This window comes from Anas platyrhynchos, chromosome 20, assembly GCF_047663525.1.
Source record: "Anas platyrhynchos isolate ZD024472 breed Pekin duck chromosome 20, IASCAAS_PekinDuck_T2T, whole genome shotgun sequence".
Lineage (NCBI taxonomy): Eukaryota > Metazoa > Chordata > Aves > Anseriformes > Anatidae > Anas > Anas platyrhynchos.
Window position 1 is genome coordinate 7,975,272 of NC_092606.1, and position 17,457 is coordinate 7,992,728.

The window sequence follows — 17,457 nt, forward strand, 5'->3', positions numbered from 1 at the left end:
CTGCGTGGCTTGTTACAGTTGCTATAATAAATATTGGGTATTTTAGAGAGAGTTCTGCAGAGGAATAAAGCATCCTGTTCTGTGCAAACCCAGTTCCCAGCAGGGAACCTATGACCTGAATTTGGCCATCTGGATGCTCCAACATTTCCCAGACAACATCATGACTAGCAAACACAGCCTAAACTGCCTGCATGGATGGACACTAGGTTCTTGGACTGTGCTTTGCAACAGTCTCTGTGAAAGAGTGGTTTTTTCAAACAGCAGTAACACAGTAACATTGGCACAATCTTTATTCCCTTTAGTATTAGCAGCCAGGCTCTGATGACTTGAGGATTTTTTTTCTTAAAAAAACAACCAACCAAACAAACAAAAAACAACAAACAAAAAACAACAGTTATCCCAGCTCAGTTTTCTTTTTTGTATTACAGTAGCCCCAGCTTGGCCTGCTATCCATTGCCTTCAGTGCTCCATCACAATACAGCACCACGCAATCAAAACTAGTCTTTGACCTTTGAAATTACTGGGAGTTGAAATTTCTTTTCCTTGATCAAAGCTCCTCTAGCCCCATTTAAGCCACTGTACACCATCTTAATATTAAATTATATTAGCACACAACATTTCAAGCCAAATACAGTGGAGCAGACACTGCTTTTAAAAGAAGACAACCAATGCTCACACAGAAAATCTAAGGTACCTGTTTCTTAATGCCTTTAAAGTTTTCAAGATAATAAAATAAAGAGCAGGCAAGTAACAAACAAGATACATTTGCTATACAAATTCTTCTAAACCCTTTTCCACTGTATCAAAATACATTAACACAATCTTACCTTGTTATTCTTATAAGGAAGCTGTCTACTTCTTGCAAAACATTTGGAGATAAGAAGCTTGAAAAATCTGTAGAGCCTGGCGTTAGGGACAGAGGTGGCATGTGTTGCAGTGCTTTCCTAGAAAAAAAGGATGGAATGTAACTTCAAAGAAAATAGACTTCTACAATTAGGCATTTAAATCTTTACACTTTTTACAAGTGGGTCTCTACAAATAGCTTCTGAATGAAGAAAGAGTCTATTTACACAGATAATCTTCTCAAAAGTTAAAAACAATATTGTGTTGTAGGTAGGGAAATTTCAGTGATTGTTAGGTAGTCTCAATCTCACATTTAATGAGAAATAAATCAAGGTGTTTTGAATTAAATCTATGACAGAATTAGAAATAACTTCATGTCTAAACACTACCTTTTTTTAAATAGTTCCAGAATTGAGCAAGAACCCATTAACAAGGGGGAAAATTGATTTTAAATTCATTCAGACCAATTTCAACATGATTTTTTGTTTGATTTCCTAAGGTAATTTAATAACACCTGAAAATAGGAAACAGGAATTCTAGTTGGTTACATCAAAGACATTCTATCCAACAACAAAGTTTGGTCTGGGACTTTATAACTCCAAACACTGAATTTCTAATTCCTGAATGCTTATATTTTTGCCAAGATTTCTCTTTTAAAACTGTTTTTAGGCCTTATTAGAAACATAACATAAATTCTGAGCTAACAAATACCTACACTGTAGCAAAACTGAAGGCCCTCAGTTTCAGTAAATCCAAACTATGTAGGAACTATGAACTTCAGTAAAGTAGCTATGAACATTCCTCGAGCAGACATGAACACATATAAAGTCACCTACACTCTAAAGACTTTGAATAGATGACAGAAATTAAAGATAGCATTAATGGACTTCAGCCTGCAGTATTCATTAGCTAATGACAGCGGTGCTCTTAAACGCAGAGGTATCACACTAACTAAGCTCTATAAAAGTCAACGTGGGTGTGTAGCGATGTTATTAGGATTCCAATCCTTCAAGTCATCAGGCAGAACTGTTTGGCAGTCAAACAAGGAAATGTTACAGAGAAAACAGCCAATCACCACAAGCAAGCATCTGCAGAGATATTGCATACACACCACCGTATTCCCATGTAATGAATGACAAGGCCTTACGCAGGCAAAAAATGCTGAAAAATGGGCTAAATTGAGCTCCATTCGTAAGTGGAAGTTGTGCAATAGTTATAATCAATGAAATTAACAAAGAGAAATCTAATTCTAGGCTTCTTGAAAACATTACGAGTCAAAGCCATTCAGTCATGGCTTAACAACTAGATTAGTTACAACAGATATGAGAATTGTTCTGGTATGTGAAGGTGAAATATAAAAATTTAAACAATCTGGTAGCTAAAAAGACATTTAAATACCTTAATGAAGGGAGTGGAAACCAGTTACACAAGGTAGATTAGTTTACAAAAGCTGGAAGTAGTGAAAAAAAAATCCAACTATGAAGTTTGGTACTTACTGAGTATTTTGTAAGATAGTGTGAACAAATGCTGGATTTGTTTCCATGGAAGCTGTTACCAGAGAGGTCAGCAGAGACCAGTACCAGATAGCCGAAGCATCGCAGACTGAGACGCCCACCTTCTTAACTCTTTGATAACCAATCGCCCTGAGTCCATGGATTCTAGTGTCGCATCCATCACTAAGGCAACGCTTGATGTTTATCTGTACATCTGTCAAAACAGAAAGCAGATTTTTTTTTTCCATTGCTTCTGTTGGATTAGATGTAGAAGAATCCAGATATTTAAAACCACAAATACTGCAAAACCTCAGAGAAAAATAGCAGCAGACATACAAGAGTACTCCCACATATGGGCAACTAGCACTTGTATGCTTCTTAACCATGCACACTGTGATTTGGAAAATTCAGCCTCTGAAATTGCTTATGTGATCCATTATATATTATACTGCTACAAATTAGGAAAAAAGTAGTAAAAAAAAAAAAATCTCAAAGTGGAAAATTATTACAGATTATTTCACCACTACTAATCATACTTTTTTTACCTATATACATAGGAAGTGTCAGGATCAGGAAGGATGGGGAAGGTAAGGAAAGAGTAAAGCCTAAATACAAACCATTAAATTACATTAAAACATTCACATAAGTTTTTGACCGTTTTGCAAAAATAACATTCTCTTAGTTACTTCTGAGGAACAACATCCTTGTTGCCTGCTTCTGTGGCCCTGAAACTCTGTCTTTGGGAAAAGTATCTACTTGAGCTGAAGGGACAAAGATTCTGAAGCTTCAGAAAGGTCTTAGGAAGGAGCAGCTCTCCTCTGAGTGATTACAATATAGCAATCACAGATCTAACAGACTTAAAAATAACACTACTTAGAAGTCCTTAGCATATAAACTGCTTTACAAGAACCGCCTAACCAACTCTTCAGACTTTTGGTACAAAAAATAGCCTCCCAGATACAATTTTTTGCTCGATACTATTATCTAACAGCTTTCACTCTGCAAGCAAAGATATTTTAACATTGCCTGATGGCTTCAAACTGAGAGGCTGAAAACGTGTTTTAATCATTTTAGCTCTTTAACCCTTAACCTGAGTTACAGACAACGCGACAAAGGCTCAGAAGACTCTCTTACAGGCAAGAAATTAAACTACAGCTAAAACAATTTCTCTGACTGAAGGGTAAGGCCAAGAGATCCTGCTCTAATGATCGACATTTCAACACATCGTTCTGTAACCTACCCAAACTTTCACCTTCAAAAAAGCAACGAAACAATACACCAATGGTATCTTTATTGACTCACACATCTGACTAATGTTAGCGTTTTCCAACAGTGTTACGTAGCCAGTGATATTGCTTGGAATGTGAACATCTCGGACCTCCTGGAGACTGCTGGCATTCCTTCCCACTGCCACTGTAACTTGCTGTGGCATGTAGCTCTGGTCATTAGCTGCCACTGCAATGGACAGATGTCTCAAAACAACATCTGGTTTCATTTTTAAACTGCAAAGCAAAGAAAAAACATTTTTTGAAAAAGATAAATCAAGCGCTTCACTTCAAGCAGAGCCTCACCCAGTTTCCACTTTTGCAAACATAAATAAATCCACTGGGAGTTATCTAATGCTTCATAGGCATTACCAACCCTGTATCGTGATATAGGCGTTAGAAAACTTGTTGTTGGCTCAAAAGACCATCACCTCTGATAGACAGCCCGTATAATTTTCTATTGTTCAGCTTTTCAACTGAGAATTAATTCCTCAGGAATAAAAGCGTAGTGTTAATAATGGACAAAATTGTTTTGTTTTTAAATCTAAAAGAAACAAAAAACCCACCTAGACCAAAGAATCACTAAACACTTCTGTTTCAAGGAGCAGTAACTGTCTAGCTGGTGTCAAAGCACTTCCATTTAAGCACTAACCACAGTAATATGGGTTGGAAAGTTTAGCTAAACAACCATGTGCATCAGCATGGAAGATGCTTGGCCTTTAAAGGCTTCATTAGGCCTTTAAACTTTATGCAGAAATCCATGACATGTTTTCAAATAGATTCATCTGTCACTCAGTAATTCTCATTTTTTTTCCAGTTACTCTCCTGCTGTGAGACCTACAAAACTCAGCTGGACATTGCTGCGACACTCACCGTATCCAGTGCGAGCGAGCGCTCCCATCTGACTGCCAGAAGGACGTTGTTTCTCCATTTGTCATCTTGTCAATATCAGCGGAATTGGATGAGGTTTCTATGTGAGTATAGCACTTTGTGACAGACTTCAGTTTGTCCAGCTCCTGATTGCCATTCAAGTCACTGGGGTATTCTGAAAAAAAATAATAATAAAAGAAATCACTCCTAACATTCTTATTTTCCTTGTTTTCAAGAATCATTATACTTTTATTATAATATCATATGAATTAACTTGGTGGCATAGGACAGAGCTCCTGGAAAAGTGTTTCTGACAGAAAACTTTTACTTCAGATGAAATCACAATAGTCCTAATTTACCACTTGCAGTATGAAAATACCAACTTTATTTCTAGTTCTGTCTCCATCTCCTCATTTTCTTTCTGGTCTCATCAGCACTTTTTATTTTTATGCCAAAATCCAAAAAGATGAGAGAAAAAAGTAACTTATGATGGAGAAAACCTTAATCCAGCTATTCTAGGGAAAGGACAAAGCAGACTGTTTCCCCAAGATGACTTGATCTGTTTCAAAACAAGTGCAGAGATCTAAAAATACCATGAAATCAAGCTTCAAGAGGAAGAAAAGGATCTCTTCCTCTAGGGAAACCACCAAGAAAGTCTCATCCGAAATATAACAAAAGTTTCACTACTGCCACCCCAGAACAGTTACTTTAATACTGAACAGTCAGCTTCAGAAAACATTCATCTCCATATGGAAACTGTTTCCTGCAACTAGTAGAGATATTTGACTGGATAAAGAATAACACAAATTAGCAATTGCCATTCTGAAACAGGTCACCAGAAAGATGAGAAACACCCAAGTGTGTTACTCGGAATGCTAGGCAGTTAGGAAATCAATTTATGAGCCTCAAAAATGTAAATAAAAAAAATAAGAAGTGTGCAGATCAACTTCATAAAAACAGAAAGTCATGACTGTTAAAGATTTAACAGTAAATAAAACTTGTTATTGTATCTGCAATCTCTTCTTCAAGCTATGGTTACACTACCATTCTGGAAAAAAAGAGAAAATGTTACATACCTCTCTCTTTTAGGAGAAGTCGATCTAAAGAATCCTTCAACACAGAAGACCGCATAGTACAGATATTGTTGAAGTACTCCAACACCGGGTATGGGATGGCAGTACTAGAAATTCGATTCCGGTGCAAGAATCTCAATATCATCGACGCATGAAGACCAAGGCGCTCTTTTGATTCAGAAAATATATCAATGAAACCTAGAAAGAGATATTATTTCCACTTTTGTTGCAACATCTGGCTTGACCTTTCAGCAACCAGGTCATCATTTTTCCCCTTTACCTCTTACTACCCTGTAAATTCAAATGAAGCCTGAGAGCTGATACTGGAACCATATTCCACCATATGCAGTAGCTCAAGTTTGCAACCTCTACAGCAGGACTGCAAATAACTTGCCAGTTAATTGAAATGTCTGAAAGGGTTCAAAACAATCACCAAAAATCTTAGTTTTATACTTACTTTTCTGTCCCAAAAGTTCTAAACCCTTACCTTGAAACATGCTGCTTGGCTGAAGAGGTGATGTATTCACATCACTTACCTTGAGCTACACTAGGCACTAGTGGATTTTGGCACTATGGATTATTCCCAAAGAGGTGCCTAATGTTTTCTACCACCTACATAAGAAATTTTAGCTTCTTACCGGTGGTATTCTGAATCACAGCATATTTAGATGTATCAAATAATACCCCATAAGTACTCTCCGCTGACTTCCTTATCAGCCAGTTCTAACACTTCTTGTCTGATCCTCTAAGGCAAATCCCCTTTAGCCACTTAGCATTAAAAGCTTGGAAGGAAAGACAGTAACTGATACTTATCCCAGAATTCAAATTCTGGAAACTGACACTTTCCAGAATATATGCTATCAAACGTGAAATATGTTTTAGCAGGATTCCAAAAGCCACATAACAATATAATGATAAAGTACATGACTCATCACCTCACAGACTCAGTGGAGGATTTATTCTTCCAGCTAGCAAGTACAAGACTATTACCGCATTAGTTAAGTACTCCCCAGAATTTTGCAAGAAACTCTTTTCTGTCTGCGAGATAAAACTAAACAAGGACAAGAAGCTCCTCAGTCACACAGAGAAGAAAATAATGGTTACTTATGAAAGTAAGTCAGCTGGATGTATTTATAGGACATTTTTAATTTACAATTTCACTTGTCTGATACTAGGGAAGCAAGAACAGCTCGGACTAGAGGTTTGACAAGATTAGGACAAGAAACACTATTAAAGCAGTTTATTGAAGCAGCATTCCTTATATAGAGGCAGGACTTGGGAAAACATTTTTGTGCCACTCTGTTCTCACCTGGAACAAGGGAACAAGCTTGCAGCTGCCTGATGACATGGCTCAGCTCCCCTTGAAGATTAGCTCCACTAGAATTCTTGAGAGCCTCCAGCATATTCTCCACATCCACGGTGCCATCTCCTTCAGCATCAAATTGTGCAAAAGCCTGAAGAGGAACAAAAAAGGGAAAATTTATTTCAGCATGATTACTTCAAGCAGAAATTCAACGTACTGCATATAAGCCTTAACAGTAAACATTAAAACACCATCAAATGAAATCAAAATAATCAGTTTTCTACGGTATTGAGTTAATGACAATGGCAAACAGCCTGGTTGAAAATCTGCAGTCTTTAGCAAGTTTTAAGGCATTTGCACGGCCTTCCTATAAAAGTCAACTGTAGTTATACTTAGGTGGAGACAGCACGTCTTCTATACCAGTGAATCAGCACTATCCATCCACCCAGCATCTGTGACTGAGAAGGAGCTCACAAAAGAACGTTAAAAATCTCCTCCATTACATGGCAAGTTTCTTCTAGAAGCAGTACAATCCATTACTCATTAGTGCTACACCTACCTCACTTTGAATGCGCCCATTCAAATTCTTTCAGGTTTTAAATCTTTATTTAAAAAAAGAAAGTATCCCTAGAACCAGGCTTTTAAAGTGCATTTCCTTCCATATGCTGTCCTCCTGCACTGAATACCAGCTTCAAATAGTTTATCAAAGTATTTATGAAAACATTGGAACAAGTTAGAAGTCCGTAAGATTTCTATTCTTATTGAAGACAGATTTATAAACTTTGACCTGAATATAAATTCATATTATAAAAGGTGTGTTGAGCACCTATAAAAAGTAATTTACACAACTATTTATTTCACGTCTTTGTGGTAACAAACTTACATGACGTTTTTATCCAGCTTAAGCCTATAAAAGAACTGAGTTCATAAACGTAAATGGTTTAAACTAGCTACTTCAGAGAACTCGTAAACCAGTGACACACTGATATATATATATATCAGTATACATTATATATATAAACTAGCTATATTTTCACAAGTAATTTTGAAATGACCTTCTGTTCGATGCTCAAAAAAAATATTATCCGAGGATACCCAAAGAAGAGAAGCGAAATTTCCAGAACCTTTTTTCATATAAACTGAGAATGGGCTTATAAATGAGATATAAAAACCGAAAAGAGACATGGGTCTCCCAGCCCTGCACTTGGTATTTCATGTTCAGCTACACAGCCAGGTCAGGGTGGCCTCTGAGAAGGAGGCAGCTCACAGGTGTCAGACAGGGCGAAGCCACGGCTGCTCTTTGGGCGGAAGCTTCTGCCTGAACCTCCGTTTCGCTGGCTGGCTATCAGGCCTGATGTACCATTAAAACGCTATCCTGGAGAGAAATAATCCGAAGCGATTAGATCAAAATAAGCCTGCCAATTAACCATGACATAATTACAGCACCTTAATGAGAGCAAAGTCCTCCGGAGGTAAGAGGGCTCAGCACCGTACCGGAGTGTCCACAGCTCCAGCGGTGTGTGGGTGTGCGGAGCCGAGCAGAGCCCGGCACGTTGGTAGGCTCCTGTCACAGCCTGGCCCATGCTAACACCCAGCCCTTCCCAAAACGTCTGGCTGGCAGAGAGGGCTGGAGCTGGCATCAGGTAGAGAGCAAACCAGACCTTTGTTTGAGGTCTACAACACAGAGGAATTAAGTTTAACATAGCTGCTGCCCAAGCAAATCAAGGTGCAGTTTCGTACCAAGGCGCTCTTGCCACTGCCTCACTTCTGCTCCTCTTACTAGAAGAGAAACTGTAATGACTGCAGCATGAAGTGAACAGGTGAGCAAGTTTTGTGATGCTACGGGTGAAAACAAACCACAAACAAGACGAGGCTGGAGCTGCTGAGCGCTGCTTTAAGCCAGTATCTGGCAATTTCACCTGCAGAGAGATTGCCACGTGCACATGAACGCACCGGTCTGCAGCTTGCTTTGCAAACTCTTCCTATGACCTCAGCAGCTCTATAACCTCACCCACCCTAAAGCCTAAAACTATTTTTGATCGTTCAGGATAACTTAAACTCTGTATTTGACAGAAAGCATGTGCAATTCCCACCGCTCAGCCAAGCTGCCCTGTGCAAGGGCGCAATGCACGGGCAGCCAACAAAACACCCGCGCACAAGCCAGCACCCGGAGCTCCCGCGTCCACGTGTAGGCCATGGTACAAAGGCAGGAACAGCTTTATGACAGTTCAGATTAATTTTGCTCCTTAATAAAGGCATTAAGTCTGCACACTTCCTACCAAGTTCAACCGTGCCCATGGAGAGAGGCGATACGACAAGGCAGCCATTCTCAGGAACGCGGCACGGGGATAAAGCACCCCGTGCAGGGCAGCACCACAGAGCACTGCAAGTGGGACAGGAAAATTCTGTGTTCTGTGCCTCGCTCTCAGCAGAACTGAAGCATTCACCTCTCAAGCAAGAGTCAGGTACGTTACATGACAGCTGCTGAAGCACTACTGGATGAAAAAGGATTCTGAAGTTGGGTTTATCCAGCAAACAGACTGTGTATTTTAACAGACGTACATGCTGCCCATGAGGCATTCAACATGTGTTCACAAGCCCCACGCTGAGAGCAGAAAAGCTTAACGGGAGATCAAAACGTAGTCCACGTACACGTCAGAGTGCCACACACTGATGTCTCATCCCCGTAAAACACATCCCAGAAATGTGAACTGCTCCAGCCCATGGGCTAGTGCCAGTTGCAGAAGCAATGACACCAAGGTTTCCCACACAGCTCCCAACATCTCCACGTCACAGGTTAGACGAGATGTGGCCACAAGTCTGTGCCATCAGAAATCCTGCAGCAAGTCTTTTCCCACTCCCAAGAGCATGGAAAAACCCTGGAGTCTTCATGCCGAGGAGGATCTGCACTACAGACAACCCCCAAAGTATTTCTGCAGCCTGCAAAGCCCAGCTGCTTGTAGTACCAGAAAGAATCCTGATGTACTAATTTCACGCTTTTAGTGTTGTGACAAATGAAGAATTGTTGTTTATCGGTTCTTGAAAAGGAACTGGAAACTCAGAGGCAGCGTTTTAGCACACTACGTAAAACAGTCTGGTACAAATGTACCGACTCGTACCACAACACTAATCCCTTCCCAGTTTCCAGCAGCCTTGTTTCCATGTCAGCACTGACTTCAAGGAGTGCACGTGCAATTTAATACTCAGTTTACCACACTGCTCTGCTACTCGGGAGCACGACAAAGACAGAAGGAAGTCACTGGTGAGGCTCAGGAACTGCATGCAGCAAGAAATCCAGACACTACCACTTCCTTAACTGAGCATGAAATTCCCAACAGGGCAGTCCAGCTGGGCTTTAAACCTTAGCTAGAGAGCAAAGCTGCACAACTAAATGCTCTAAATGTTAAGTTCCCCATACCCCTTCCCACAGGTGAAAGGAAACTGCTCTCTTCTACCACTAAAACCTTATCTTAAGGCCTTCTGCCTGCCAAGGGAACTGGTACTCTACTTGCTCCCAAGTTGTCCAACACTCTTACTTTCCAGCAAGTGACAGGATGCTGATGGGACAGTTGGCAATTTCACTGCTGGCTTTGAAAAGCAACAATAACTTTATGTCTAGCAAACTTGAACCAGCTGCTCCCATTATGAGGTCCCTCTGAGGAATCACTCCCTGGGCTCTCCCAGCTGTGCCACCTGCAGTAGGGGCATCCTCAGGGGCACTGCTGATGTAAACGGGCTCCAACTGAGGAGCAGCTGCTGAGCACGGTCACTGGGAATGGGAATGAGTGGAAGGGACCTCAGTGAGCTGACAGGCGGCCCGACGGCAGCGTGGTGCCTCCTGCCTCACTGAGCACAGCCCTTTGCCCCAGGCCTGCTGCGGATCCTGGGTGGGGCCACCCCCTGGGTGGGGTTCCCCTGGCCCCTTCAACTCCCCCTAGACCCTGTCAGCACCCCCCAGCCCCTAAGGAATCCTAAAATTATCAAGGTTGGAAAAGGGGAAAAGGCCTCCAAGATCCCCTGGTCCAACCATCGCCCTACCACCACCATCACCCACTGAACCATGTCCCCAAGCACCACATCCAACCTTCCCTTACACACCCCCAGGGATAAACCATGTCCCTAAGCACCACACCTACCTGTTCCTTAAACACCCCCAGGGACGGTGACTCCACCACCTCCCTGGGCAACCCGTCCCAGTGCCTGACTGCTCTTCCTGACAGAAATGTCTCCTCATTTCCAACCTGAACCTCCCCTGGCACAACTTGAGGCCCTATGAGGCCCCCTGAGCCCCTAATAGCACTCCCTCTGCCCTCTCAGCATCCCTAACCCCTATGATCCCCCCAGACACCCTACAAGGCCCCCAAAGCCTCTAACAGCACCCCCAGCGTCCTCTCAGCACCCCCAGCCCCTGTGAGGCCCCGTTAACCCCTATGAGCACCCCGCAGCCCCTCTCACCCCCCTGACCCCCCCCCCCATCCCCCTCACCTCCTCGCTCTCTCCCCGGGAGCCCGCTGCCAGGCGGGAGACGCTCTCCAGCACCTCACAGAACTGCTCCAGGCTGACGGCCTCGTCGCCGCGGCTCAGGCGCTCCTCCAGCCAGCGCACCAGCGTGCTGTGGTGCCGCGACACCAACGGCTCGGGCAGCGCCGCCTCCCGCAGCCGGGCCGTGGCCTCCCGCAGCCGGCCCTGCTCCAGCAGCACCTCAGCCGGCGGCAGCGGCGGCGCGGGGCCGGGGGGAGCGGCTGAGGAGGAGGCGGCGGCGGCGGCCGGGAAGGGGGAGCCGGGCTGAGGCGCGGCGGCCGCCCCCTCCATGCCTTCCTCGCCCCCCTCCTCCTCCTCCTCGCTGCTGCGGCTGCCCGCCGTCCCCATCAGCCCGCCCGGCTGCCCCCGCCGCTTCTCCTCGCCCTCCTGCCACCGAGCTGCGGCTTCTTTTCCTCCTCCTCCTGCTCCTGCTGCTCCCGCTGCCTTACTCAGCAACTTCCCGGCCCGGCCGCACCTGTCAGCGCCCGGCCGGCGGCGGCCCCGCCACACTGCCGCCAAGCGCGCCGCGCAGCTGTCGCAAAACCGCCCGCCCGCGCCGCTCCTCCTCGCCACACCCAGCGGGGAGCGGGGGGAGAGGAGGCGCCACACCGCCGTACGGCGAGGAAAGTGTCGCAAAGCGCGGCCATGTGGAGGGGCGCGGCGGTGGCGGCCGCGCTGTGCCTGGGCGCCGCCTGGCTGCTGGGCCGCGGGTTCGAGCCCCGCCGCCGCCTGCTGAGCGCGGCCGAGCTGCGGCGGCACCGCGGCGCTGAGGGCGAGCCCGGCCTCTACCTCGCCGTACTGGGACGGGTTTTCGATGTGCAGAGCGGCCGCAAGCACTACGGGCCCGGCGGGGCGTACCAGGGCTTGGCGGGTGCGTGGGGGCAGCCCCGGGGTGGACGCGGGGCTGTGTGAGGGGGGCGCGGGGCTGACCCGGCTCTGGCTGCCCGCAGGGAGGGACGCGAGCAGGGCGCTCGCCACCGGTGATTTCAGCCCTGCGGGTCTGGTGGATGATGTCTCGGAGCTGAGCCCGGCCGAGCTGGCCGCCCTGCGCGGCTGGGTGGATTTCTACAGCGCCCGCTACACCGCCGTGGGTAGGGACCGGGGAGCGGTCAGGGGCTGGGGGACGTGGGGTTGTGGTGTGTGGGGTTGTGGTGTGTGGGGGTGTCCTCTGGGGTCTTGGGGGGGGTCCCGAGCTCGTCCTGAAGGGGTTTGGTGGTGTGGGGGCATCGCTGCGAGGTCCATACATGGAGGGGTGTAAGCCCCTCTGCTGGGCCCGCTGGGAGGATGCTCTGGTGTAGTTCTCCTTTTTTCTTTAAATAATGATTACAAATAAAAAGTAGCCATTTTCCGTGCCTTGCTGTGTTTCCACGTTACGGCGTTAATCGACCCCCTCTCTCCAAGGGAAGCTGGTGGGCAGGTTCTATGACGAAGACGGGGCGCCCACAGAAGCCCTGCGGCAGGCGGAGGCGGCGATGGCAGAAGGCCTGAGGCTGAAGGCAGAACGCGACCGGCGGCAGCAGCAGTTCCCCCCCTGCAACTCGGAGTGGAGCTCTGCCAGGGGCAGCCGCTTCTGGTGCTCCAGGCAGAGGTAAACTCGGCTCTCCTGCCATGCTTGGAGCCTGTGGAGCAGAGCAGGGCGCTTCTGCCCCTGTGCTTGGACACCCCGAGCTTTGTCCTAGCAGCAGCGGCATGGGAAGATGTCCTGGCTCCTTCAGGCTCTGTAGTCTTGGGTGAGCTCTAGACGCTTCCCCACAGAAGAGCAGAGGTTGGTCCTAATCTTTTGAGGGCTGGCATGACTGGTCCCTTTTAAGGACTGGCAGCCCTGGTCCCTTCCCCTGTCTGTGTTCCTGCGGCTGTGGTTTCTGGCAGAGGCAGAGCCAACCTGCGAGGAGCAGCGGTGCTGTTCTCTGCTGTGCCAGGTTTAACCACTGCTGCTGTGTGAACCGAGATTTCCTCTGCTGGTTCAGCAGGAGCTGAAAGCCTCCATGCAGGCAGGAGGAGCACACATGTGCAGGCTTGGCTGGTCAGTGTTTTCAAGCGGGAGGGAGCAGGGAGGAGCTCTGCTCACTGACCTGGTAAGTGGGCACAAGGAAAATAAATTTTCCTCCTGATAGTTGGCACTTCCAGGAAATTTGTTTCTGAGACAAACTGTTGCACTGGAAGCAAAATCATGTTTCAGAAGTTGCCACACGTGCACGTGATCCACCTGTTCTCAGGGAAGCAAGCCAGAAATCCCACTGGGACTGCTGGCAGCACTCAGGCAGGCTTTCTCACCTATCAGGAATCCAAGGATCAGCTCATGTTTTTCAGACTGTTTTGCAGCCCGTCTCACAGGCTATTGCCACAACAGTTTTCTCTTAAAGCTACATTAAAGTGACTTTGAACAGTCATTTCCTACTTGTCATATTTAGTTGTGTACATCCCTCAGTTTAGGGACTGCTTTGTTCTTAGCTGAAATCATGTTGCAGACTGCATTGCAGGGTGCTTGGGCTTCACTTGAAGTACACCAGGTACACAAATACACATTAGCACTGTGTACCTTGGGAGTCTGCTCCTATCATGAATGAACCTCTTTGCAGTCTCTGGACTGGGTGTTGTGCAGTGGTCTCTTGTGTAAGAGTTCACTGCATTTTTTTTTAAAACCAGGAGTTAGGGGAATAGGCAGGATTTAGCCTGCAAAGAGACACTATGAAATACTTGGAGAAATAATTGAGGCTTTCTTTGCTTTTGCCCTAGTTCTCAAAATCAGTGTTCACAGAAGAAGGCATGTGGTCATCTGTGAGCAATTAGCTGCCCCAAAAAAGGCATTTTTCCATTAGACGCCCTGTGCTAAGTAGAGCTATATTCCTTTTCCAGTAATAGAAACAAGGGAAGCAGAAGTTAGTTGCTCCCAGAAGGGTGCGTGTAGCAGCACTGATGAAACCGGGTTCAAGCCGCAGGTTTCTGAAGTGCAGCCAATAACTGGGTATCAGAAGGCAGTGAGATGTTGGGGGCAAAGTCTACCCCAAGAGTACATATTGTTAGTTTGCCTCTCCCAGATGGTCTATCTTTTTTTTTTAACCTAGATGATTCTTTATTTACTGGAAACATTTTCATGGTTTTGAATTGGGTGTTTGAATTGTAATCAATTTTAATTTTCTGTTTGTAGTGGGGGAGTGAAGAGAGACTGGATTGGAGTCCCCCGGAAGCTGTACAGCCCTGGTTCGAGGGGGACTCAGTGTGTGTGCGTGAGAACTACCGGGCCCCCTTGGGGACAGCCAGACTCAACGGAGCACAGTGACAGAGGTGACCTGGATAACCCTCACCTGGAGGAATATGATGGCTGCCACCCCCTGGCGGAGCAGTGTGTCCTGGATGTGTGACTGAGTACGGGATCTGAAGGCCGTGGAGTCCTCTGGTAAAATGTTGTACTTGGGGTGAGCGCTTCCAGCTCTGTTCGTTTCCATCTGTGCAAAGGGAGTGATGGCAATTCCGTGTTACGTGTCACTTCATGTGGAGATGGGGTTGAAAGAAGGAAGAAACACTTTAGCCAAATCACACTGTTACAGGCTAAAAAAAATCAGCAATTTTTTCTTAGTGTTTTGCTTACAGTATTTTTTACATCTGGTGACAAACCATAGGATGCACAGCCTGAACCATACTTAAAAATGGGTTTCTTGTACAGTCAGAAAACAGCTGCTTGTGTGTATGACAGGGAAGGTAACATGTTGTGTTTCAGGACAGTAAGGCAGCGAGCACAGGAACTGCTGCAGCAGCACTGGTTCAAGCACAACCACCCGCTGTCACTTGAAATGCGCTCAGTGCATCGTAGTGTTAATGTTATTTCCCAGTCACCTGCTTTGCTCCAAAGAATTTACAGGTAGGAGGGAAAAGCCTCACTTTCCCCTACAACTGAGGTACGGAGCATCCAGGAGCTGGTGCGGTTGTCACACACCAGCTCCGCTTATCAGACCCTTGGAATATAGGAGGCAAAGGTCAGAGCTGCATTTCCTCATTTGGTATTTGTATTAGATAGGGAGCAAAGAAGATATTGAAGCCACCTATGAGGATTGCTGCTTTAAATTAACCTCACCACCCTGACCCTCTCATTCACTGCTTTTAAACTTCAGGAATTGGTAGTTCGAACTAGGCAATAATAAAAGCTATGTAGCAACATGACCCTCCTGCTGTAATTTGCCTCCTGTTTCCATCTTGGTTTATAATCTCCAATTTATGTGTCCATCAGACTATAACCGTGATATATCCTCACGAGGCCCAGCTCCCTTAAAGGCTGCCCATATTTTATCAGAGCTGGCAGAATTCATTAACCAGTTACTCCCAGGAGAGCAAGTCAAATCATCACAACTTTGTGCAGGGCTGAGGATGAGGGACCTTGGTGCTGTTAACACAGACTGGGGGGAGGCAGTGGCTGTTTACTGGTGGAATGGGTTGGTGGTGGAGCTGCAGGAGAGGCACGCAGGTTACCTACAAACCCACAAAAATCTCTGCTGTATTCAGCTCTTTCTCCTCAAGGCAACTCAACACTTATTTATAAACAGCTGGGAGGCATTTATAAATTAATTCCATTTTGAGCTGCCACTACCCCTAAGGAAAATCTCACACATTCAAGTAATTAGTTAGTAAAGTATTGGGAGTATGGGAGGCTGAGCAACATTTCTTAAAAGCAAGAATAATCATTGCAGTGACAGCAGGAACATGTTACAATACTTTTTACCTGTTGTGTTTAACGAGGCTACAGCTGTCATGGATGAGAACCATACAGCAATCTAAACATGTACATACTTAATTGTAATAAATGTTTGTTTTTTTAAACCTGGTTCTGTTGTGTTTCTTTTCTACCACTATTTTTAAGATAAGTCCTCTGTGGCTCTTTCAGGATGATGTGCAAGCTCTTACTGGTTGTCACTGGCATGTCTAGGTTGGGGCAGCAGAGCCATTGCACTGGTCAAGTCCTCAGTCATCCTCCACAACTCAAGTGCTGCCTTGGGCTTAAGCCATCTGTGGGAGTGGACTGGGCAACTTCATGTAGCAAACCTGAAGGCACTAAAAGTGTGTGAAAGCTGCAGGAAGGACTGCAGAGCAGTGCTGCTTTGTCTCAGCTCGGTGGGAGCACTATAAAGGTCAGCATGGTATTTGGTTTGGGACACGTGCCTTCTCAGCAACAACTTGCTTTTAAAGGTCAGCAACACAACTGACCTCAAACCACCCTCAAGAATTCATTCAGGTTACAACTGAAGCAAGTGACAAGCGTCTTTTGAAAACACCTCCATAAATTTAAGAGATGCTAAAGTATTAAATATTAAAATCGGTAGGATTTTAAGTGCAAATCACTTTCACAAGCTGGAGTCCCAGTAAAGGTACCAGCTCTGTGGCTTCTTAGCAAGTTTCATCATGCGTAGCTGAGACTGCTCTTATTCTTCAGTAAATAGCACTGAACTGCTGAGGGGAAGGAACTGATCTTAACAGTTACACAAAAATAAGTAAGGCAAGACTGATTTTTAGGAATTGTGTTAGTGTTGCTTTAACTTCCAACATATTTGTCAACCAACTTGAAAAATAATTCAAAGCTCACTCCTCAGTTTAGCTGGAACCACTAGAGGAAAAAATTTGTCTTCTACCGGGAATAAGTCATCTATTAAAGCAAACAAGGAGACTCCCTTACTGACCTGAAGTGCTCCAAGATTATCTTATTTCTACTATTCTAATTCAAAAGCTGAGCTAAACTCTCCCGGGGGAGGGAGTTACACAGTGTCAAGTAAATGGAGACAACGCTTAATAAAGCTCACAACACCTCTATTAGCTGTACTTAAGTGTGTTTGTTTTTTTTTTTTTTTATTAATAAGACTAATGCATCACAACCTCAGAATGTTTTGGTTGGTCTTGCTACTGCTACTTTCCTTTTTCTGGAGCAAAGCGACAGCAATTGCATGCTCTGAGAAAGAGGAGGTGCCTGCCAGTTCTTGACTGAACGCCCAAACAAATGCTGCTTAGGAGGCAGCTTGGCTCAGCGTGTCCATTTAAGTGCATCTGGGCTGAGCAGCTCAGTCAGCAGAACAGCTCTGGCCTGTAGGAAGTTGGGATTGTTTTAA

The 17,457-nt window shown here is 45.3% G+C and overlaps 2 protein-coding genes across 3 annotated transcripts in view; one reads left to right on the top strand and one right to left on the bottom strand.

Annotated features, from left to right (window-relative positions):
* Positions 1-11,861, bottom strand: part of ZZEF1 (zinc finger ZZ-type and EF-hand domain containing 1) — a 59,997-nt gene extending 48,136 nt beyond the window's left edge. For both annotated transcript variants that reach the window (XM_027445920.3, XM_027445919.3), the window contains exons 1-7: positions 11,333-11,861; positions 6,854-6,998; positions 5,548-5,742; positions 4,475-4,646; positions 3,639-3,838; positions 2,340-2,550; positions 828-944 (exon numbers count right to left, since the gene is read on the bottom strand). In XM_027445920.3, coding sequence (XP_027301721.3) covers positions 828-944; positions 2,340-2,550; positions 3,639-3,838; positions 4,475-4,646; positions 5,548-5,742; positions 6,854-6,998; positions 11,333-11,716 — 1,424 coding nt within the window. In that variant the 5' untranslated portion in view covers positions 11,717-11,861. The remainder of the gene's footprint in view (positions 1-827; positions 945-2,339; positions 2,551-3,638; positions 3,839-4,474; positions 4,647-5,547; positions 5,743-6,853; positions 6,999-11,332) is intronic.
* Positions 11,862-11,984: 123 nt separating this feature from the next.
* On the top strand, positions 11,985-16,184 carry CYB5D2 (cytochrome b5 domain containing 2). Its single transcript, XM_072026251.1, has 4 exons — positions 11,985-12,239; positions 12,319-12,459; positions 12,770-12,956; positions 14,517-16,184. Exons 1-4 carry the CDS (start codon positions 12,014-12,016, stop codon positions 14,728-14,730), a joined length of 768 nt encoding a protein of 255 aa, XP_071882352.1. The 5' UTR covers positions 11,985-12,013; the 3' UTR covers positions 14,731-16,184.
* The last annotated feature ends 1,273 nt before the right edge of the window (positions 16,185-17,457 follow it).

Coding starts and splice junctions, on each gene's coding strand:
- CYB5D2 (XM_072026251.1), top strand. CDS start 12,014: ATGTGGAGGGGCGCGGCGGTGGCGGCCGCGCTGTGCCTGGGCGCCGCC. Junction 12,460..12,769: donor CGCCCGCTACACCGCCGTGG/GTAGGGACCGGG, acceptor CCTCTCTCCAAG/GGAAGCTGGTGGGCAGGTTC. Junction 12,957..14,516: donor TTCTGGTGCTCCAGGCAGAG/GTAAACTCGGCT, acceptor TTCTGTTTGTAG/TGGGGGAGTGAAGAGAGACT.